The sequence below is a fragment of the Anopheles ziemanni genome, chromosome 3 (genome assembly GCF_943734765.1).
Source record: "Anopheles ziemanni chromosome 3, idAnoZiCoDA_A2_x.2, whole genome shotgun sequence".
NCBI classification, from domain to species: Eukaryota; Metazoa; Arthropoda; class Insecta; order Diptera; family Culicidae; genus Anopheles; species Anopheles ziemanni.
The window spans coordinates 12,019,852-12,043,678 of NC_080706.1; the positions used below are offsets into that span (position 1 = coordinate 12,019,852).

General features: G+C 46.4%; 3 protein-coding genes across 3 annotated transcripts in view; all 3 read left to right on the forward strand.

Annotated features, from left to right (window-relative positions):
• The first annotated feature begins 370 nt into the window (after positions 1-370).
• Positions 371-2,667, forward strand: LOC131284003 (DEAD-box helicase Dbp80). The gene is made up of 6 exons (XM_058312857.1): positions 371-673; positions 746-906; positions 973-1,831; positions 1,897-2,059; positions 2,140-2,253; positions 2,328-2,667. Exons 1-6 carry the CDS (start codon positions 569-571, stop codon positions 2,465-2,467), a joined length of 1,542 nt encoding a protein of 513 aa, XP_058168840.1. The 5' UTR covers positions 371-568; the 3' UTR covers positions 2,468-2,667.
• A 683-nt stretch (positions 2,668-3,350) lies between these two features.
• LOC131286510 (inorganic pyrophosphatase) lies at positions 3,351-5,523 on the forward strand. Its single transcript, XM_058315470.1, has 4 exons — positions 3,351-3,662; positions 4,416-5,082; positions 5,148-5,257; positions 5,477-5,523. The coding sequence occupies exons 1-4, from the start codon at positions 3,368-3,370 to the stop codon at positions 5,521-5,523; spliced, it is 1,119 nt and encodes a 372-aa protein (XP_058171453.1). The 5' UTR covers positions 3,351-3,367.
• A 1,950-nt stretch (positions 5,524-7,473) lies between these two features.
• The window catches only part of LOC131287705 (proteoglycan Cow), a 78,860-nt gene continuing 62,506 nt past the window's right edge, over positions 7,474-23,827 (forward strand). Inside the window, exon 1 of the mRNA XM_058316782.1 lies at positions 7,474-7,602. Within this exon, the coding sequence (XP_058172765.1) occupies positions 7,474-7,602 (129 nt within the window). The remainder of the gene's footprint in view (positions 7,603-23,827) is intronic.

The following is a 23,827-nucleotide window of genomic DNA, read 5'->3' on the forward strand; positions in this document are numbered from 1 at the left end:
CCACCGATCTATAATATACCGTCTTTCGGTCACACAAACTCTCTTCGGAGAGAGGCCTTGTCCCACTAGGGGATGTCGTGCCACATAAAAAAAAAAAAAAAAAAATGATCTTGTTCATAATACCTGACTGACAAATATGTCTAAGTACCAATGGTGACTACTCTTATAAAGTCAATACAAAATATATCCTCATCCATGTGGCAGGAGGAGCTAATTAGGCCGGAGGCGGATTGGATCCTCCTTTTGGAGATCGGATTATACCAGTCCATCCAGCTCAGACCTCGCATCACTAGTTAGACGTCAAACATTCCTACGGCGGCCAAAAGACGCGTTTTCCATTCCTTCGCTGTGCGTTCGCGTTCGCAAAAGAAAACTTTTTCCAATAGAAACGCTCTTTCGCAGTAAACCATAACCTTCTATCCCCACCGGAAGGAGACGCCAGACGTGGTTGCGGTCAGCTCAGTCCCAACGTTACATCAACGCACCAGACGCCCGGAGTCTTGCACCGGTAGTGCACAACGTTCGAAGAAGCGAATAAGAGCAGCATTCCTTGAACCGACCAACAGAAATGGCGGAATCCACTATCGAAAGTAATAATGCCTCCGCTGCGACCGCCGCAGCTGGTGCTGAAAATTGGGTAAAAAAGGTTGAAGACCAAGAAATCTCCAATATGGTAAGCGAATGTGACCATTGTTCTTGTGCTTTGTGACAAATCTGAAGTTTTGCATCTCGTTTTTTCATGCAGGTTGACGGGTTGAAGCTTGAAAAGGGTAATGGTCTAGTTGGAGCGCAAACGGATGACCCGAGTACATCAGCGCCGGTCGTTGGAAATGGAACAGGGGCTGTCACCCCTGCAGTACCACCAACAGCACCACCAACCGGCGAGGAAGAAATTGAAAATGCCAAGTGAGTTCCTGATAGTGTGCGGTGTATGGAAGTTTTATTGTTTGTATCCCCTCTCGTTTAACACAGTCCGGCTGATGCAAGTTTGCTAATGAAGATTATTCGCAAGGGTTTGGTAGAGTCCAAGCTGGATTTGGAGGTGCAGCGGCGGGATCCAACGTCGCCATTGCATTCGGTGAAGTCGTTCGAGGCGCTGCATTTGAAGCCAGAGCTGCTGCAAGGTGTTTATGCCATGGGCTTCAATGCACCGTCAAAGATTCAGGAGACAGCCCTGCCGACTCTGTTAGCCGATCCGCCGCAAAACATGATTGCCCAGAGTCAGTCCGGAACGGGCAAGACGGCGGCATTCGTACTGGCAATGTTGAGCCGTGTCGATACGACCAAAAACTATCCACAGGTGCTCTGCCTGTCGCCCACGTACGAGTTGGCTATTCAGACGGGCGAGGTGGCGGCCAAGATGTCGAAATATTGCCACGACGTGAAGCTGCGCTATGCCGTCCGTGGGGAAGAGTTGGCGAAAGGCGCGAAGATCACCGATCACATTATCATCGGCACACCGGGCAAGCTTCTGGACTGGGGCCTTAAGTTCCGGGCGTTCGATCTGCGTAAAATTACGGTGTTTGTACTGGATGAAGCCGATGTGATGATTGCTACCCAGGGGCACCAGGACCAGTGCATTCGAATCCATAAACAACTTCCTCCCACCTGTCAGATGATGTTCTTTTCGGCGACATATGAGAAGGACGTTATGGAGTTTGCCGAATACATCGTTCCGAAACCAATCGTCATTCGACTGGCACGCGAGCAGGAATCGCTGGATAACATCAAGCAGTACTATGTAAGGTGTAAGGATCAGAACGAAAAATATCAAGCCATTTCGAACATCTATGGGGTTATTACCGTTGGCCAGGCCATCATTTTTTGTCACGTAAGTATGGTCTTCTACGCTACATATTCGTAACGTCTTACTGGACCTTTTGTATTGTCGAGTAGACTCGTCGTACTGCTTCGTGGCTATCTGGAAAATTGTCCAAGGATGGACATTCCGTGGCAGTTCTCTCCGGTGAACTGACCGTAGAGCAGCGACTGGCCGTCTTGGATCGATTCCGTGCTGGGATGGAGAAGGTGTTGATCACTACGAATGTTCTATCGCGCGGTAAGTGGATTCAGCTACCGCCCGCTGTAGAGGTACTAAAGCAATTTGTTTTTTTTTTTTGCATATTTTCCATCTTTCAGGAATCGATGTGGAACAGGTGACAATTGTGGTAAATTTCGATTTACCTATGTTCCAGGACGGCCGAGCGGATTGTGAAACTTATTTGCATCGCATCGGTCGAACCGGCCGTTTTGGTAAGTATGATAAACATTTCCAGCAGCAAATGAACAAGACTGATATGTGATATTTTATTTGTAAACTCCTACAGGAAAGAACGGTATTGCAATCAATCTCGTGGATAGCGAGCACAGTATGAAAATCTGTAAAACCATTGAGTCGCACTTCCAGAAGAAAATTCAGCTTCTCGATGCAGAGAACTCCGACGAGATCGAAAAAATTGGATCCTAGATGTGCGTACCAGAGGAGCTAAGCGTTGTTTATAATTTACTTTTTTTTTTTACTCATAAAAGCTTCATGAATATGAGATTTTAATTGATCGTTTTACAAACGGTTAACTACCTTAAAATACAATGATGCATTGGACCCAGACGAATGGAGATATTGATTGAGATGACTTATGGTTTATTAAAGAATACGAATTAATCGAGTCACTTGGTGCTATGTGTGTCCCATACTCATTTCCGAAAGGTTGCAACTGAAAAATGGTTAATTGTTCGTCGAAAATGATTTAGGATTGAGTATCTTTGAAATCCGATAAGTAATTCGAGGTTAGTTTAATACATTTTAACGAAGCATCAGCCAATTCACAATTCATTCAATTTAATCATATTTACAAACATGTTACTGGAACTCTGAAATTATAATCTCAGCAATGACTTTGTGGTATTTTCGATTTTATTTATTTTCTAGGTTTCTGAACAAAACGCGGATTCTTTTTAAAACGTGTTTTGTTTAGCGCACACAAGCTGAAGATTTTCAAACATGAAAACATGAATCCGCTTCGACTCGATCGATTCGATATAAACCGAAGTTAGAGATGGAGACAAGGCGAATACAATATTAAAGGTGAGTTTATAATCTCGTCTTGGCAGCCATATTTAATTGTATTTGCATAACAATCACCATGTTAAAACGAGAGGATTTCTCCGTTTGAACATGTTATTAACTATTAACCGCTCTCAGCGTTCGTTGAAGGTCCTAGTTCCTGAAGTTATTTTTCAACGAAACCAAAGACCTCACCTGGTGTACTGTAGACACCGTGGCGATTTTCTTAGCGCGTGACTGAGCTGTCAGTGCGGCGAAGCCTAGTACCACATAGGAAAACGGGGAACGCGGGGAAAAGAGAACATGCAATCGACGGCGTGGCGGTGTTGTGCGAGTCGTATTCCTGTCGTCCTTTCAACACGTTGTCATTCGTTCCTTGCGGCAGCTAGAGTTGAGCAGCGTTTTCTTATTTCGCGCGACATCCATTCCGGTCCGAACAACAAACGGCGACCGCATCTAGTGGCGTTTTCTACACCTACCGGCCGAGTTATCTCTTGCAGTCGAAGTTTTGTACACAGCGCATCGAATATGACGGCCAGCAAGTATCAAATCGCAGAGCGTGGCGCCCCGAACTCCACGGACTACCGGGTGTACTTTAGTGAGTATTTTTGTATCGTAGCTGACACGACACCAGTCTCCTTGGACCTCCGTCAACGTGTTCCGCATCGTAACAACGAGTGCATTGTCGGAAGTATTCCATTAGTCAATTAGCTGCATTGTTTGCAGTAGGTTGTCTTTTATTCACAACGTCATATTGATCCAGCGAAGCTCGCTGCATGTGCTGAACGGTTCGTTTCATGGCACCGAATTGCATAACCTAGACGTTTCAACCGATCTTGTACGGCGCCTAAGCTTACAATTGTAACCGGAGCTCCGCTAAACTATCGTCAGCGATTGGCATGTGTTTCGCGACCGAGAACTTGACTCACGTTTAATTGTTGTTACTTTGCCCCCGCGGAAGTGCTGACCTCCGCGGTGTTTTGCCAAGCTTTACGTTATCGCCTGATAAGGGCAGCGTTTATTTAGAAATTTGTAGAATTAGAAGTACAGTTAACTCCCTTCTATGAATTGTAGCGTACAGCAGTTCTTGATATCTTGTACAGATTACTACGTCCACTTATCAGGTGGCGGTATAATGAAAGTGCTACCTTGAGTAGATAACCTGATAACTATCGGTGGTGCTTCTTCCGATGGACAGGTTAATTACTTTCTGATACATCTACACGCGACCAATGTAAAGTCGACGGTCTTCTATTGCAATTAGTGCAGTTGGAAACAAGCATATCCTATCGAAAGTGGTATCGATTTTACCATTTTCTTTTTCATTGCATTTTTTCTTTCTTTACCGCAGAGAACGAAAACGGCCAATCTATTTCCCCCCTGCACGACATTCCACTTTATGCGAACGATGCTAAGACGGTCTACAACATGGTGGTGGAGGTTCCCCGGTGGACGAACGCAAAAATGGAAATTAGTCTGTCCGAAGGGCTGAATCCGATCAAGCAGGACGTGAAGAAGGGCAAGCTACGTTTCGTAGCCAACTGCTTCCCGCACCACGGTTACATCTGGAACTACGGTGCATTCCCGCAAACATGGGAAAATCCCGACCACCTCGACGCGGATACCGGCTGCAAGGGCGATAACGATCCCATCGACGTGCTGGAGATCGGCTCGCGAGTGGCCAAGCGGGGTGAGGTGCTGCAGGTGAAAATCCTCGGCACCATTGCACTAATCGACGAGGGCGAGACGGACTGGAAGATCATCACGATCAGCGTAAACGACCCGGTCGCCGATCAGGTGAACGACATCAACGACGTGGAGACCGTGTTCCCCGGCTTGCTGAAAGCTTCGGTCGAGTGGTTCAAGATCTACAAGATTCCGGACGGCAAGCCCGAGAACCAGTTCGCATTCAACGGCGAGGCCAAGGATGCTGCGTTTGCCACCAAGACGGTGGAGGAGACCCATCGGTTCTGGCAGCAGCTGGTGAACAAGGAGGTCGACGATAATGGAATTTCCTGGTACGTTACACTGAAGTTTTTCTCCACAAGCAACAGGAACATTTTATCTCTATATTTTATTGTAGCCTCAACACCACTGTAGATGGATCGCCATTTCTGGTTGCAAACGATGCCGCCGATGAGGTGTTTGCCAGGAGCTCAACTGGTGGTAATTCCGAGCCCGTTAGTGAGACACGTAAGTTATTACTACATTATTTTGCATGTTTTGCTATTGTGTATCTTCTTCTGCTAAAACAAATAAATTCGTTGGTCGCCTCAGTACCTGCAACTAGCAAAATGTGTATATAAAGTCTTCAAAAGACTAAGTGACAATGGCTCTAGTTGTAGTTTAACAAGCTCAGCCAATACTAATGTATTGTATTATTCTTCCTCATCTCACCTTCTCCTTCTCCAGTTAACAAATGGCACTTCCGTCAAGAAAATACTTACGCCAAGCTGTAGGCCGCCAAATAGATGTAGCTGTATCACAAAAACGCGCAATAGTTTTAGATGCTTCTAAGTAGTAGAGGGTGTTTGTTAACGGTTTTATGATTGCAATTTAGTTTTATTAATAAGATACCTTCAAATAAATGAACTTTCACCTGGCAGAAGCGCTAATAATTTTTTAGTTCTTGTAATTTTTGTTCAAATAATATTTTTCATGTATAAACCCATTTTCGTACTTATTTACTAATGATTGCAAACGTTTGCATGAACCTCTTTTTCATTCTTTATCCCCACGCAGTCGATAAGTGGCACTACATTACGTTGAAGTAGACCGCAACACAGGCCAACAGAACTGATCAACTGCAATAACACTAACGGATCGCTACCGAACAACGCTGCATGATAATGATGTGTATTTTTACTTAAACATATGATAGCAAGCAAGTATCAGCACAGAAAGTGTTTCCTTGAGACACTGCACTCGACTTATTCGAATCCTCCCGCGTTTGGGAACGAAAGTTTATTTATTGACATCGCACATCAACATCGTATGGACACACGAGTTGGCCGGAAGAAAGCCATGGTGTAGTTTAAGTAACAACGAAAGTGTTGCAGCATTTAATAAAATGTGTTACCTACGAATCAATGAAATCGTTTGTGTTTTTTACATCTTTGCCGCAGTTTCAGGCTCACTCTGTCCGAATATGTTAGCATCTTCTTACTGAACTCTCTTAAATTAATTAGCACGATTTTGCTACTGATTAACAATCTGATGGGAATACGGAATCCATCGTAGTTGGTCGCCTAACGGCATCGAATAGGTTATCGGCCTCCAATTCAAAAGTGGTTCCTTTCCAGACAGGGCTGTGTCATAAGGAACCATAGCTACATTCCCGGAACGGATCTCATGGGCGAATGTCACTTCCTGCAGTGGTTCGAATTGCGCCTGCGCCAAGGTCCGCGGGATTCAGGATGGAGGAGTAAAAAGGACATGGTACGGTGGTATGGGCGCATTCGCGGTCCGTAGAGTTTGGTGTGGATGTGACCTGAAGGGGGGATCGGGGAGAGCAGCGATCCATTGCAGACGACCGTTGGACGACAAGGACGGCATGCTGGACTCTTCATCGGTTTGGGGGTAATTCACTGGATCACTGGTGGCACACTTTTCAATCGGAATCGTGCGTTTCGTCGTTTCGGAAGTGTGGTAAGCGTCCGGTTGCCTCTAGGCAGGCTATTATTGTGAATCATTACGCAGGCAGTGTGTGTGTTTTTTAGTGCAATTTAGTGTCTCAATCATTCGTGTTGTTGAAAAGGTGTGTATCCAGCAAAATCTATTATCTTACAATCGACGTGCGTAAGGTGCGCCCGAGGACCCTTTTTCCGTGTTTAGCGTCCATCATTGCGACATTCCAAAACATCGTCAAAGGTGGTACTACAAAGGAGTTGTGTGTAGCGCTATTTCGGAAGGAAGCTTCGGAGGGGTAGCGAGGAATATCACGGCCGTCAACCGAATGCAGGAGTGTTATGCCAGCGGCGCAAGTGCGAGACGAAGGTCTGCAAAAAGGGAAAACAGTGACAAATCAGCCGTCTTTGCGAGCAGCTACCGTAGCGTAGCTAGCGAACCCGGAAGGTTTTCCTTCGCCATTCTTATCGCTGTCGCGTAAATCATAGTAGCCATTGGCACCGACAGGATACGCGTTACAAAAGTATTAGTGCGCTCGATACTTCTTGGTTTCCCGCACCGTGCGGTCGTGCTTTCTCAGTTCTCTGCTACGCATAAATAAAAACACCCCTCGGAAGCCCTTCTAGTTCTATCGGCAACATTAGTTCTCGACCGTCTAGGTGGAAGTGACTTGTGACACATCCTTTATCCTTACCGTTCTTTTCATTACCAGCGCAACCGTTTTACGGCAGGATTGTAGTGCGCCTCTCTTCGGCAACAGCAGGATTGGAGTACGCGGCAAGATGAATAAGTTCGTGTTTAGCTTCACCGTGATCCTGGTGCTGGCCACGTTTGGCTCGCTGGAGGTGAATGCGAAGAAAAAGCTCCCGAACAACAAGTATGGCGATGGTGACTTTGAGTTCATCGATGAGGTAAGTAATGGAAACACATAACCCAATCTCATGATGATAAAGTCAGTTTATGGTTAAGGTGTTAAATACGAGAGATTCTAGATATTCTGGGCATAATCACTGACAAGAGTTCATTTGATTATAATATGTATAAAACTTCATTTAACTTTATATTCTAAAATACTCTGTTTCACTGTAATTACTCAATCAGAATGTCCACGACATAACCTTTTATGGAGCCTGAGAAGTTTGTTAGCGTTCGTGCTCGATTTTTCAAGGTTTTCAGAAATTTCAAACTCCAATTCTTCGTCTACGGTAACTCCGAGGATTACTCTACATGAGTCGAATAAACTTTCTATGGACTTACTTATGGGAATTTCTAAAAATGGACTAATGAAGTCAAAAACTCAGCTTCTTGGGCATAGCGACGAGTTCTCAATCCGTTCCACCCTAAGAATCGCGTCCATGCCAATATGTGTGTTATGTTAATTGTATGGCGAAATTAGCATATTCTTTCGCTATCGCTCTGATAATCCTATCGAATGCGATTTCCCAAGTTCATTTGATTTTGACGGATTAATTTGCGATAACGTCGATCCGGTTCGAGCTTCGCATTATGCAGAAGACGTGCACCATAATTAGCAAAACGACAGCCCGAAACAGTTATGGCGAGGCAGGGTAACAACACCGCTGCTGTTGTTGCCACACCTGGCGCAATATTATTCCACCTGCGGCCGTGTTTTGTAATTATATTTATATAACCACCGTCGGCTCATGGATGGGCATTGTCGGAGCTGGTGCCGTGATGTCGTTGTGGTAGCAACCGTTGCTCGACGTTACTTTAATTACGGTGGCCTTCGGACTTTGGAGGGCTCGGCGGGTGTATCCTTAAAGGTTCACCATTCAACTGAACTGTATAAAATACTACAAAAACCCGCTAAAGAGCGAGGATTAGAGCAACAGGATCTTTGTTGTATCGTGGGCGAATGGTTGTGAGTTATCTCAATTACATTTTTCCTCCACGCCAACGCCTTTGCTTCAACCCCGTGGGACCTTCTCGGACGAAGGAATCAACGAACCACGACGAAAAACTGTGTGTGAACACTGGAGTAGAGAGGCATGGCGGGTGCTTATGCCCCGTATGTGCTGTCTTGATTCTCGTCCGGCGAGGATTTACGTCTCTGCATCGTTACGGTCCGCCGGAGCGTGTGCACGTTTTCCTACGTGTGCATGTGTGCGCCAGCGTTGCCACTGCCCGTTGAATCCACCCGGGTGCTTCTTTGGAGGACCCGGGAGAAACGGGCCGTCCGGACGGCACAAAAGGCGTACAAATGGTTTAATTAAGTTACGCGACAAATATGTTGTATGGTTGTGTGCACCCCGGATCGGAAAGGTTTCAGGTTGCAACTCCGGGAACCCTGCACTGGAAGACACCACCCGGAGAGTCGGTCAGCTAATGAGAAGTTCGACCTGGAGGACCTGGAGAAACCCATCACCGTTGGAAGCTTGGGATCATGATGGCGATGGTTCGGTTTCAGGATCGCAGGCGAGTCCTCAAGCCAAACACTTCACCCGAACCGACCGGACGCGATGACAGACCATTGAAATTAATTAGCATGTCATAATCTGGTCGTTATGACTGGAGAGGACCTAGCCATACACGGTACGGTGTCCGGTCGCTAAGATTATTATTCGACGCCCTCGTCCGGAAGTCCGTCCACCGACGGACGGGCGAGAAAGCGATCCAGATTTTGCGATCCTTGGTGACGATGGTGGACGATGAAGTTGATAATGAGCATTTGATCTACCCGGTCATTGCGTCGTGTGTCGCGATGCCTGGTCGTGGGGTGTCGAGTGGATTTCACCGACGTTTTAGATAGTGTCGTCAAGGATCGTTCCGACCGCCGGTTGTCCATTATGCGTGGCAGAAGTATCCATGGAATCGAACCCCTCGGGAGTGCCGGATGGTGACTTATCGAAGTGTTCAAATCCCTCCCATATATCCAATAATCATCCTGTTTGCACATCCCCGTCAAAGAGATATACTGGCATCGGTACATCACAAATAAAATGTCACAAAGGGACCAGGACAAAAAAAAGAAAGAATCGATTGGAAAGTAAGTGTACTGAGGGTACGTTCAAGGAGTGGACGAAACCGATGTCGTGGTGAAATTCAATTGCATTGGGCGGAAAAGCGGTGTAAAGCAGATTTTCCGCTAAGCTCGTCGGGACCGACTTCGAGAAGGGTGCCAAAAAGCATTTTGCCTCTGCCCTCAAGCTGGAGCCCTGCTTAAAGCCAATCGCTTTGGCGTCGACCGGCATCGGACGGAAATTGATTGTTTGCCCCGTTCGATTTGCAGGAAGTTCCAGGGGGAATCTTCTCGCGCCTTGACGGAAGACGCAGAGCGAGTAAAAATACCAACAGACACACACCGGAAAGGCAGAAGCTATAGGGATAAGAAAATCAACATGTTTTCCGTTTATTTCGCTTTCCGCGTCACCTCGCGCCTGTTCCGACTCTCGCGCTCCCACGCTCAGTTGGGGGAGGCGAAGATTTACGAGGCAAAAACGACGTTACCGGTTCGCTCCTTTCGGTAGAAAACAAACATTGGAAATTATTTTTCCTTATCTTCAAGCCATTCCAATGCGATCGAGCTAGTAGGATAGTAGCTTCTATCCTCAAGGGATAACAAGGCTGAGGACGTGGAGACGGTAGAGCGTGGCTGAAATTGAATGGTTCGACAGATTAATTTCACTTCACCCCTGGTGCCTGGTGAATCCCTAACTAGCCCTAGGTTCCTTCGGGTTCCTCAGGCTTACCGGCTAAACGGCTTGTTAAAACAAACAAACAGGCCTTTGGGCCTAGGGACTACGAGACGAACGTACGGTAGGAGTGCCGGGGAAAGCTTTCTTCCTCATCCTACCAAAAAACCAGCCGGAGCGATCCTAACCGAAGCAAAAAAAAGGGACGTCCCAACGAGCAGTTTTCGGATAATCCGGGCTGAATGCGAAATTTGCGTTTTGCGGTGAGCAATTAGGTCTTATCAAAAGTTTCTTCACCGACTGCTGCTGGCACAATGTTCGATTTTTATACGGTTGTAGATGGCCCTTATATGAGGCATTAAGCAGTGCGGCTGGGATTTTCTCCGGTCTGGTGGGGGAAAAAGGGTTCACAGCTACAACGAACGAACGGACGGTTCAAGATGAGCCTGATGTTTAATTTCATTTCGATTTCCTTCGTCCGAATGGCCCCCAGTGCGGTGATGGTTGATTATGGTTTATGGAAGCGTTGACCTGCTTTTGGTAGGTTCAATAGCTTTAGTATAATTTTTATTCGCAATCCTTTTTACAGTAGGATAATGGCATGGATAGTTTCCCGGCAGGCCACCGTTGCGGAACGGTGGGGAAATACATTCCCCGCGAAGTAAGGAGTGTCAATAAAATCCAATTACGTAGGTCTCTGGCGCTGGGAGTGGGTTTTATGACATGGGACGGAAAAAGATAGACCCAAGTTATCGTCCACTTTCCACAACCAGCACCGAATAAACTCTTAACGATTTTTTCCGCACGCTATTTTGCTAATGGTTGTGGCGATGAGTTCTATCGCATTGGTTGGATGTTATGATTGTTTTTTTTTTAAGTTTATGGTTTCATGTTCACATCGGCATCATGAATTTCACTTTTGAAATCGATAAACTCCCATCCAGCGAACGTTTACGATGATGAATCATTTCTACAATGAGTTTGATTAAGCATGTCATCTACATTTTGCAGATCATGATTAATAGTTTAAAAAAATGCATATGTTTTTTTAAAAATTATTGTGTTTGATTGATTTATTAATTAACTTTCTTTTCATAAAATATAAAACTATTCGAACTTAATTTTATATAATACCTTGAACACGCTTAGAATTAAAACTTAATTCCATTTCAATGCTTCATGTCATCTTCATGGTCGTCGAATTATCAACAGCTATAAAAAGTAAACATGTACACTGTATGTAGTGTGTGTAATTTGAAACAACTATATGAGATAAAACTTATAATACAGATGGAAAATGGCTTGTGCGTTTTACAGATTGTATCGACAAATTTTTACTATATTTGAACATGTAAACAAAACCTCAAGATCTGCCTCAATCATCCCTATGTCGTAAATTCCACAAACCACAGGTATTCCCAAAACGTACAAACATCCTCACCTCGCGGTAGCAAAGCGTCGACATATTCGCACCACTTCAATTGCATCATTGCAATTGTGCGGACACTTTTTCGCTTCATCGTCTGGGCTTGCAATGAAAAAATAAAATATAGTTTACATAAAGGGCGCCGCTTTGGCATCGATGTCGAGCTCCCATCCCGGAGCGATATCGGATGCGTCTCAGACGGACAGACAGACCGATAAAAAGGAAAAGCCCTGGCGCCAGTCGGGCTGCACAGCATCTAGCATTTCGTAACCTTTTCAGTTTCACCGCTGGTCGTTGTGTTCTCCGAGTTCTCTGGATGTGGTTTTTTGTGTGTGCGTGTTTTCCGTTGTTGTACGAAATGGCGATAGCATCCGGTGGAATGTTTTCCGTAAGCATGTTTTTTCCACAACTCGATGTAGCATTTTTTTTATGTTATTATGTTCGTTCGGCTCGAAGTTTGCTTTTCCGTTTCGCAGAATCACTGCCGTGGAACGTGCGGATTTTTCTTTTTTCTAGCGTTTTCTGGAAGGGAATATTCGCGTCTGTTTATGGGCTGCTTGCGTACAACTCGCATTACTTCTTGCAAATGTAAGAAAAAAACTCAAACAGAAAAATCAGCTAGTGATTAGAGATCTTGCTTGGTGACAAGTCAATGATATTGGAAATTTTATATTTATAATAATAACCGTGGTAGGACTTTTTTATGTTAATATTTTCATTGTTCTCCTGTTTCGTTGTATCCGTTGTATTTTATCCGGAACTAACAAGACTCAAAGTTTGCAATACTACATATAAAACAATTTCATCTTTACGGTCCATTTTATGTTACATTCATTGAAGTCGATAGCCTGAGTAAAATCCTGTTTTTTTTAATTCAGTGTACGTGACGCGAGCATATGACACCGAGTGAGGTACATAAGGAACAAACTCACAAAATGTTGACCGAAATGTCGGTGGCAAATGGCAAAATTGCTGCTAAAATCACACCTAACGAACGGAAACTTTAGCTATTTGCAATGTACCGAAGCACACCTTAAGTATCTGCACTGAAGGACTCGCTAGGATTGGTATGAGTGTCCCCCTTCCTCCCACCCTCCCTCTTTCACCACCTTACACTCTATCAGTAATCTGCTGCCATAGTTTTCCCTTCGGGACAAACAGATAAAGAACGCCCCAAAGTGCAGCAACTTTCAGCACAGCATATCCCGCCGACGTGTCTGCATCAAAGCTGGAAAACTGTCCGGTAATCCCGAAACGGCGCCCGATGAGCGTCGTAAAAGCATTTTGGAGCAGTGGCAAAAAAAAAAACCGCCCGGTAAACATGAAAATTGTCATAGCAATGGCGAAGGGGCTCGAGACGGTAAGAGCAGTGGCTTTGCCATAAAATGAAGCCTTCAAGTGGCGCAGCAGTGGAGTTGCAACAGCGTCCACGCCACTTCGTGGTTTCAACCTTTCTGGGAAGTTGCAGCTGAAAAGGGAGCAAAAAAGACGTTGGTGGGAAAAACTAGTAGAAGAATCCGCTTTACCTTTTCCTCCCGACACAAGGGAAACATAAATGGCGGAACCTTTGCGCGGCCATTATGGCAGTAGAGAGTGGCTCCAAAAAAGCTTCCTTCCAGGACATTTGCATACACAAAAATGTAAGGAGTGCCTCCACCGATGCTTTCGGTTAGCTTGAGGGTTGGTTTCGCTAAACGGAAAAGAGAACGGCGGAGAATAAACATAACTTAACGCCGTCGCCATAAGCGAGCGAAACGAATGAAACACAAATCTGAACCATATCTCATGCTGTGGGCGAGAACAAATGGAAGCAACATTTATCATTTCGAGGAATAACCCATTTCTTACCTCCCATGTACACACACACGTACACATATTTGGATGATTTAAATAGTCTCCAGGTAACCGTTACCGGGCCATCCTTCACCCACCCACCGCTCTCCCTATTGAGCTCCCATTTAGTGTCAATAGCATTTATCACTTCCGCACACCGCGAAACCGCTCCAGCTTGGCCTGGAAACCGGGGAGTTTGTCCTGTTTTCATTTTTATGGCGTCGCAGAAGAAAAATATAAACGGAAAATGGTGGCACTGATAAGAGGCCACGACTGTGTGTCGAGTGGATCAGCGGAAGTACTGACTTGCCGATGATGATGACGATGACAACGACAAACGGAGATGGAAACAGTCTTTGCAGGGCGAGTGGCGGGAGGCTGAGCTAGCGGGGGAAAAAAGTAAGATAAATACAAGAAAAGGAAAACCCATTTGCAACTGGGAAATGAATTTTTAAATCCCAATTTGCACTGGCGCCAACCCGCTCCCATGTTTTTTCGTTCCACGCCATCAACGCTTTCCCGAGGTTTTCCGGTTCTTCATGGTTAAGGGACAACTCGAGATGGGATGCTTGTTTCGGTTTCTACACACACACATACACACTAAGATACACACGCGTCTAAGAACAACCTCTCCGCCGAGCCTTAAGGACGCGGAACTGGAGAAATGCTTGTGGTTCGTGTTGTGCGGGAAACGTGAGATGAGCGGCTCAAAACAAGAAATGTAAACCGAACGGGCCCCCACTGCTCTCACCCGCGTGCCCACTGTGGTTTGGTTAGGCAGCGGTCCAATCCCCTTCCGCTTCAACCCCTCGGGGGCGAAGCCTAGGCTAAGATATTCCACCTTGCCGGTGAAAAACGAGGTCAGAGCATTATTGGTGGGCGCTTGTGATTGAGGTTTGCGTGTTCGGTTCATTTGGGGGGAGAGGGGTCAGAGAAAGCAACGAGCCTTCTCGTCATGGGGTTGTGGCCATCGACAACTTACCTGAGCGGACGTCCTCGTCGATGCCAGTCGGAAGATACCATCATTTCCTGCTTAGGCTGGCCAAACTTTTCCCAAGGTTTCATTCTCCACCGGACGGCGTGATGGGGAGGTTTGACGGGGAGAAATCAAATTTTGAATATTTCATCCAAACTGGAGCTCCAGAGTCGGGTGAACCAGTCGAAGGGGGTGACTTCTTGGTGGTTTCGCCCGTTAGAAGACTTTTACCCTCGCTGACCCTTTGGACGTTCTTGAACTGTAGGGGAAAGTGTTCCAATATAGGTTGTCTTGCAAGAGCTTCGCCTTGTTCCCAAATGCTTCCATTCGTTGACATTTATTTTATCGAAAATATCAAATACTAGAAACTATGCTTTACACTCCTGTTTGCTACTTGATGTAGGTTATCACACTTTATACATGCTGTATGTATATGCTGCATTGAAAATAGTGGCATTAAATGAGGGCAGCTGAAATAGACTCTGAAGAAAGAAGTTCTTAGTATTTTACTGATTAATTTCATTTCTGATTCAAAATTAAACGTTAAAAGAATTTGAAAAACTCATATGAAAATACCATGGTCTCATTCGAAAACAGCTAAACTAAGCGTGATTTCCTTTGCCCCTGCCCGGTGTGTATTGGAACACTCTCACCTACCGAACCATTCTTTACCGTTGGTTGGTCTGCGCTGCTCGAGGAAAAGAAAACCGTCCTTCATTCATTCCATGGCCTTTCCCCTCACGACCGTTCGGGCTCAAGAGAAGAAGTTTCGACTCGCTTTGCATTAAAACTCCATTTCTGTAGCGGCCAGCCGACCCATACCGTTCTGACCCCCCATTCCCACCGTCCCGGGCACGAAACGGACGTCACGAAGCTGAGGTTGAGGTATTTCGAAGTGTTTCTTCCGAAATTGCCGAATGCAAAAATCCCTCGTCCAAGAGTTCCCTGGTCCTGGGGCTGGAGGGTCCAGGGGGGGAGGGAATGAATGAAGGGTGCTTAATTTGAGCCTTTGTTTTAGTTTTCCTTGAGGAACATTTTCCGCCCTTAGCGGATGCACGGACGCAAACGACCGGAACCGGGGGTTTCGCCGCGTAAACCCTGCCCGTCACAATTCCATCCATCGAATTTGCGCGCTCGGGGACGGGGAAGAGGGAGGGTGGAGTGGGAAAAGTTGCTAAAGAGGGAGACCGTGAAACATCAAGAGAAAAGGCGTGCGAGTGCGCAAAACTTTCGCAGCGGGACGTACTGGCAAAACTTTGCTTCGCCGAAAATTTCCCCCATTTTCATTGCGATACGAATCACGATCCCCGGTTTGTGACCTGAGTTCGCTGGACGAGAGGTTTTCCTTCCGCTCACCACAAGAACCGGGGTGGGGCGGGGGCATACATCCGCGTACCCAGAAATGGACTTTCTTTTCTTTGAAGCTTTGGCCCGGTTTGATTTTTGGCATGTTCGCTGAAAACGCCATCCGGGGATGTGTCCGACGTTATCGATTGATTGTTCTTTTAAATTTGTTGGCGAAAATCGTAACCGGGTTTACCGGCGCCGAAGCCAGCTGGGAATTTTTACCTTTTGGCGTCGAAAATATAACGAACAAATCAAAAAACGTTTCAAGAGTTGTTCAATTTCCTCGCAAAAGCCATCACAGGACTCGGCCGGAAAGTGCTTGAGTTTGTAGTTTGGCAGCGGTCTCACTTTTCCCCTCACCGTTCTCCTGCGCGTTCCGTTCGGAGACACAAAGCGGTTTGACTGCTTCGTCTACAAGTTTTCCCCCTTCATAAAAATACTCATCGAATGGCGCGCCGCGAGGAAAGCGATAAATTCTCGTTTCGCTGCCGGGGTGTGTAGGCAGCAAAAGCACATGATTGGGAATGTGCTTGTAGATGTCAAATCAATTTCTTCTAATGGTACTTGATGCTTTGCTCATCGTGATTCCCGGAGGTTCTTTTTGTGAGATTTCTTTTCTTGCTTTATCTTGTTGTGCCGCGCAAAAGTTCTTTCACCCGGTGACGTTTGAGGGGTTGAAGGCGGTGGTGGAAATTCTTCCACGCCGCAAATCGAAAGTACCGAAGGGGAGGAGAGAGAGAGTGAAGGATTTGGCAAAGGGGAAGTGAAACCGGACGAGTTCTCCGGTAAACCGCGTGAATCGATTTGCGTCCGATTTCGGCAAGAATGTTTAATGCAAATTCAATGCAAAATCGTTTCCATCCCAACAATGAGCCCCAATCGCGCACTTTTGGGGACTGGCAGTGCTCACTTCGAATCCGTTTTGGCTTTTCCACCCTTCGGTTGGTGCCCCAGCCACCGAGCATGCCAGCATTCCGGCCGGCCCGAAAGCGAACCGAACGGGCGGATGCGAAATGAAATATTCAATATTCGCCCGCGAGACGTGAAAATCGGCAGAATTTCACCCAAAAGATTATTCCAACCCGCTCCGGCACTGGATTCGGGGGAGGGTGGAAATTCTCGATGGGCGTGGAAAAGGGCAGACAAGTACGAGGCGGTACTTTTGTCGGACCGGGCTCGCATCCGCATTCGCTCAGGGACACGGAATGGAACACGATTGCACTCGATGCCGGAAGTCGTACAAAATTGATCATACATGCGCTGTAGGGCGGTTTATGGCACGAAGAATCCATTCAAACCGGAAGCAAATGGGCTAATCGAAGCGAACCACTACAAGGGGGCTGAAATTTGATGGCCCCAGGTTCGGTTGTACCGTTCCGGAGGGCATTACTGTTGCGTTTTTCCACAGCACCGCCAAAGCCATTCACAAACAGTGCACGAAAAGATCAAGAGATTTGCCATGCGGGAATAGGAAGCTAATTTTCTTTTATAACTCTACATCGGAAGCTTTTACTTCCTCCGGAATGTTTTTTAATCTATGAGAGGGAGAGGCTGTTATTTTTTCCATTTTTTTTTTTCCAACAACAATAATATACTTTATCTGATAACTAATGGAAAGCTTAGTTTAGCAAAACCTCCCGAAGTGTTTTCTTCAAATTTTTGCGATTGATAGTTTCCTCCGAAGACCGCAAAATAGAATGTTTGTGTTCATAGAAATAAATAGAACATTTTTCTTCATAGAATAAAATATAACTAATGTAGCACGATACGCACCTTTTTTCTACCCATGTTGGTGTATATTCCTTCCAACCAAAACCCTGTTTGTTGCCGCAAACCAGTTTCGTGTGGATTCTGGATGAGATGAAATTCAATTAGTTTGGAATCAATTTCCCCGTCGGAAGCCCAACAACAATGTTCAAATGAATTTTTGATTGTTCGTGCTTGACCTTCCCGATTCTGGCGTTCCCCGAGAATAGCCTTCGGAAATCAATTGAGATAAGTCCCGGAGCGGATGGACACTGCTTGATTATTCCATTCACGGTCAACTCTTTTCACCTTCCGCCAGAACTTTCTATTGATTTGAGACGGTGTGATTTGCCGCCAGCAACGACGCTACGGCGTCGTCGACAAACAGCTTGTTTTCGGAATCGAATTCACTCGAAGCGGCGAACAATATAATCTATTAATTCTACACGACAGATAGCAGCTACCAGCATTAGTCATTACCCAGCGTGTGATACTGGGAATTGTTCCCAAGCAAGGTAGCGAACCGGACGGAAGAGTTCTCCGTAGATAATCTCTTGCACACATTAGACCTCAACCGACTGATGGACATGGTACAGGATCTCATTTACCTTCTACTGCACTCGGCCGAGCAGAAGGGCCAAAGGCCAACGCAGATAACTTTTCGTTGCTTCCGGTCCGGTGTTTTTCGTCACCATCTTTCATCGGATACGATAACTCTTTTCACACCTTCACTCAGTGCCAGCGGGCCGGAAGTCTTTCGAGGTGCCAAAGGCCAAGAAAGCAGCATGCTGGAGGATATTTCTGGATACACGGTACGTTTATTGTTTCGTTCTCCCGTCACAAACCCCACGAGGCAACCGGGAGGAGCGGAAGCTGGCGAAGGTTTGAAAGCCGGAACTAAAGGCGAAAACTTTGTCTGTTTGTCTTTCCAAAAGTTGACTGGTCGTCAACTTCACCCCGACGCCTCGGAGTCGAGTAGAGGCTTCGGGATCTGAAACAGGGGTGTAAAAAGTTTGAAATCACTCCCCCCCCCTCCCCCCCCCCCCCCCTCGTCACCCGGCATCCGTTTCGTGTGGATTAAAGGCGGGAGTGAGATGATAGGATGGCCATCATCACCCACTTTTTGCCGAGATTATCTGGCGCCCTCTATCCTGGTGCACACATCAAGCGGAAGGGGGGCATCATTAGCATAAACTCAAAGTCAGAGCAACGGACGGTCGGCTTAGAATTTTTCTTTCCACTTTGTTGCGTGCGTTCATTTTTTTTTTCTACCCTCCAGCAGACCGTGCTTAAGTCATTTGGATGAAAGTTGAAAAGCTAGCAGTTGCCGCCAGGCAGGGGATGAAAAAAACGCAGAAAAACTCCCTCCCAATCGCAAACCCAACCTCTCCCAACGTGTCTGTTGTGGATGGTTCGAATGACATTCTGCTTTTGTTTTGTGCTGCCATTCTTCGTGTCTCTCTTGATCGTTGTGTAGATTTATTTCTTGGTAAGAATCTGCGAACGTAGCGGAGTGGAAAGTGGTGACGATAGAAAGTAGAAGCGACTCCATCGAAAATGGCGAGCAATGATATCTTTGATGTGATGTTTATATACCTTTCTTTTTTGATGCTCGTTTTCGTTTAACACAACTGTGCACCATAAAGCGCTTCATTATTTTCAAATTGAATGTTGACTTAAATATTGTCTAAACATTTGAAGAAGACTGTTTTGTTGTTAAATATGTTCTGTTTATTTTGTTTGTTAAATTATTTAAACAAATATGCGTGCAATAAGCAACACGTCTTCGTTGGAATAGGTTTAGCTTATTTGTTTGGATCCTCAACCCACTGTCCCTCTCGTGGAAAGTCTTCAATTGATTCACGATAGCCTTCTTCTTGATAGCCAAGGGTTTTTTTCTCTCGCGGTTTTGCGTCTATTTTACGATCGCAAATAGGGAAGATAGAATCTAGCAAAACTTCAGTTGACTGATTTATTTTGTTCACACTTTTTCCTTCGTCCCGGAATCGTCCACGGAAACCCTTTTTTCGCACGCCATCCTTCTTAGGGGATGCTCGCGCATCCCTAGCACTGATTACAATCTCAAAATGCGTGTGAATGTGAGTTTTTGTGTGCCGCCTGACCTTTCGGCAGAATTTTGTACGTTGTTATTTTTCCAAAGTGACCCTACTAGAGCACTAGAAAAAGTTACGCTAGTGTTGAGCGTGTTTTTTTTTGTGGAGCATATTTCATCCCATCGTGAAGATGGAAAACAAGTTTCCCAAACTTCCTTACAAGCCGACTTCCGACAGCTTGGATTTGAATTTCCACACATCGTTTCCCGCATCAGGTTTCGCATCAGGGTGCTTACAGCGACAGATTTTCAAACCCAACCGAAGAAAAGGGAGGGAAGAAACACGAGGAGAAGGGGAACGGAGGGTGCGTGTTAGGTGCGTGCAAACAAAGTTGATTGATGTTGCTAATGGACCTCCAATGGGCCGTACCGTTGGCCGCACCGAGCCGTGAAAGTAAAACCAACTAATACCCCTAAGCCCCTGGGGGGACCTTTTCCGGAGTTCCGACATCGGAATGTACGCATCATCCAGCACCCGACGTGCGTATGATTTAGTAGTGGTGGGCGCGGCTGGTCAGTTGTCTTAGACACCTCGCCCGCACGAGGATAAAAAGGTCCACCGATAGACACTAACGCCTTGCCCATCCACTAACGCCTCTTTACATCCACTTCCGGCTAGATTCCGCCCGGGAAGAATCACGGAGGAGTGTGTTAGGAAATGGTTGGGCCGCTGGGTGCCTTCTCCCGATGAACTAAGCTTAATTTATATCCCATTTTATGTAAATAATATCATCTGACCGGTGGCCACCGCACCAAAAAACCGGTCGTCGATGAAGTTAGACACTCCGAAATCAGCTACTCGGACTCGAAAGGGTCGGCAAAAGGTCTACCCGGAGGCCCGATAAGAGTTTCTGAAAATCTCGACATAAATAAGGATAAACGGGGAAAACGGGAATAAATAGCCAGCCATTATTGGCCTCTACCCCGGCCGCATTCCTCTGTTCCCGATCGGGATATGGGATAGAGTTTTAGAATTGAGGGACTAGCACTTTTCCACAACTTAAATCCGTACACCGTCTATCCTCCTCGTACGGGAGGTTATTTGTGATGAGAAGCCCCACATCCCAGCTGGGTGTCCCAAGGGTGGCCGGTTGCCGTTGCTGGCTAGTGACCAGAAATCAATATTCATAAACACCCGCTGGGTCCGGCAGGTTGCGACTCCACCGTCCTTGGTTCCGTGCGCCACTAATCGCTGGTCCGATCCGAAAGCAAACCTAGAGAACGCTACCAACGTACCAGTGGCCAACCATCGGGGTTTCGGTGTAGCGTGTGTTTGCTCACAGGATTGCACCATCGTTGGCTACATCTCGTGGCCGCTCCACGGCGCAAGCTGCCCGAAACGTGGGCTGTATTAACAAATTTACTTGAAAACCCAGCCATCCTTGAACGTTCGTCGGGAGTTGCACCAGGGAACCAGGGGGTTCGCTCGGCTAAGGGATGGACGCTTCCCAGCTACTGTTTCTACCCTCATTCGTCCGTTCTAGCGGTGCAGACGTTAATTTTTGTTCGAAAAAACGACTGAAAACGATTATAGTTTCGCCTTGGCGAACACACCGGGGAGTCGGTGTAGGGGGAACAAGAGCAGGACGTGATGATGGAAAATGTGCAGAGTGCAGTCCCGCTAGCGACGATGGCCGCATGTGTTGGCAGAACGAAATTGGAGCTGTTCGAGTATTCCACTCCTCCCGCATTGCTCCCCCTCTGGCGCACTGGAAGATTCATTGAAAGATTACGTGCGCTTTTTAGCCCCCGAAATGAAAGTCATTTACATAAGCGAACGACGGTGGGGAAGTTCTTCGCCTTCGTGTGTGTTTGTGAATGCAATTCCTGTGGTTTCGGGCCGCACGTCCAGCGAGAACGCTCTCAAGGGCACGCCGGGAAAGATCTGGTCGGTGAAAATTGAAATCCGAATCCCGCCGGGCGCTTTTCCGACAGGTTGCATTCCATGAAACCCCGTTTTCGGCGGCATAATAAGTAAATTCAATTAATCATACGTACATCCAATTCGTTCAGGCATCTTCATACCGTCGCAATTGCGGAATTTTCAATCGCTTGTTCCCGTTCGGCTGGACTTGGCAAGGGTAGGAAACATACGTCGGTACTGAAGGCATCCTATTCAAGTCTGGATTGGCAAAATGAAAGGGATTTTGAAGCGAGCGTTATCCAATACGCCCTTTCGGACCGTTTCCATCCGTTCCAGGAGCTCGATGCAATATGTGTTTGAGATTCGATTGCGATGCGTTCGAGCACTCCGACATTCCCTTTCGACTTCCACAAAATCGAGCGATCTGAACAACATACGTCGGTGGTTATCTATTATCGCTGTAAAATCCATTCGCATGTAAAATGTGCATGCATGTGACGCTTACTAATTCGCCTCAATCGCTTAATATGTTTGCAAACGGTCATAGAATCGTGGTTTAATTTTCAAATTCCTAGATGTTTGAGTCACAATCAAAGGGAAATGCAATAACGAATCGCTATATCGCCCATAAATCTACAAACCCCACAGCTATATCACAGTTCAAACCAGATATTGGTTTCACTTTCGGAGAACCAAAGTTTTCCGGTAATTGAACAACATGTTTTGTTACGATGAAGTAAATTTTCAGAGGGCCAAACGGTAAGGTGTGATATAAGGAAGTAGGAAAGCATAAGCATAATAAATGTTGAATTTGATTCCTTAAAATACCTAATAATTTGATTCTCTCACATTTTGAACAGCTTTACAAGCTTTGTAAGTGACGCTTTGATATTGTTTGCACAACTATCGCACACATTTTTCATATATTTTCATTTGGGCATCAGAGACAAACCAGGTCGTAAAAAACTAAGTCGAATAGACGCCGTCTGGCTCCGCTTTATACCATCGGACAAGCGTAATTTGCGCTATCGATTGCTGGTATCTAGATTGTCTGGTTGGGAAACTTGCTCGATCTTGTCCGTCTCGCAATTGCTGATCGACGGTCGGGGCCGACGGAGCAGAATTCCCCGCAGGAAGTGTCAGCCGCGTTTGGCACGGTGCCAGGGTTTCCGGGTGCGCTTCGACAAGGATCAGGACGGCCGGGGAGTGTGTAAGCCTCCGTGAGCGAAACTGCGTGCTACGGACAGTTCACAAAACCCGTCCCTTCCGGAGCGCCGGCCAATGTCGGCTAACGATGATGTTAATCTGTCAAAATATTGCATAAAGCCGGCGGTGGTGCACTTGGCAAGAAGGTTGCGGTTCCGTTTCCGGAAGGGCCGAAACTAAGCTATCTACAGGCGCCGAGCTTAGGCGGCAGGGTCATTCTATGCACTATTTATAGGTCGGTTCGGTTGTCGTGATTTCATCAACCTATCGCCGCCGAGGGATAGAGTTTGGTCCCACGCTGGGAAAATGGGGCCGGATCCCATGAATATCGCGCACTGAACCTGTTTTCGATCGCTGCGGGATCCTATTTGTTCGTGGGGAAGTGGTTACAGTTTCCACCGAGTGATCCAATATTTTCATGTTTTCGAAGCGCAAATCGAATCCACTCCCATCCAGCGAGGGCCAGCGTGTGGTATCGACAAATTTTTCCCAATCGATTTTCCGATACCGACCAAGGTTTCCGAGCGTCCGGTGGTTCGTTTTTCCACCGCTCACGGATAGTTCTCTGTAGTGTTGCTTACTGCGACGTTGATTGTGATTCCTATCGATTACCGAACGCCAAACTAAACCCGATAGGAATTGCCGGTGTCCCCGCTGGGATTACACGACAAATGATTATGCCTGCAACAAGGATAGGGTGGGTGGCGGAGGAAGATTGTGGGAGGGGGGGTGGGGGCTCGACGTGGTGCAACACATTTAAAAACCAATCACCCTGCGGGAGACTGCACTCCGGACTCAGGACGACGTTGGCGGATGTGAAAGAAACGAAATCGAAAAAGGAAAAACCAGCGAAAAGGGGGGAGAAAACGGTAAAGTCGGATCCGGAAAGAGCCCCGGTTTGGATTATGACCCTCTTTCGCGGCAGCAAAATCCATTTCGCAACGGAAAATGCGAGGCGCCGGTTACGTTTGT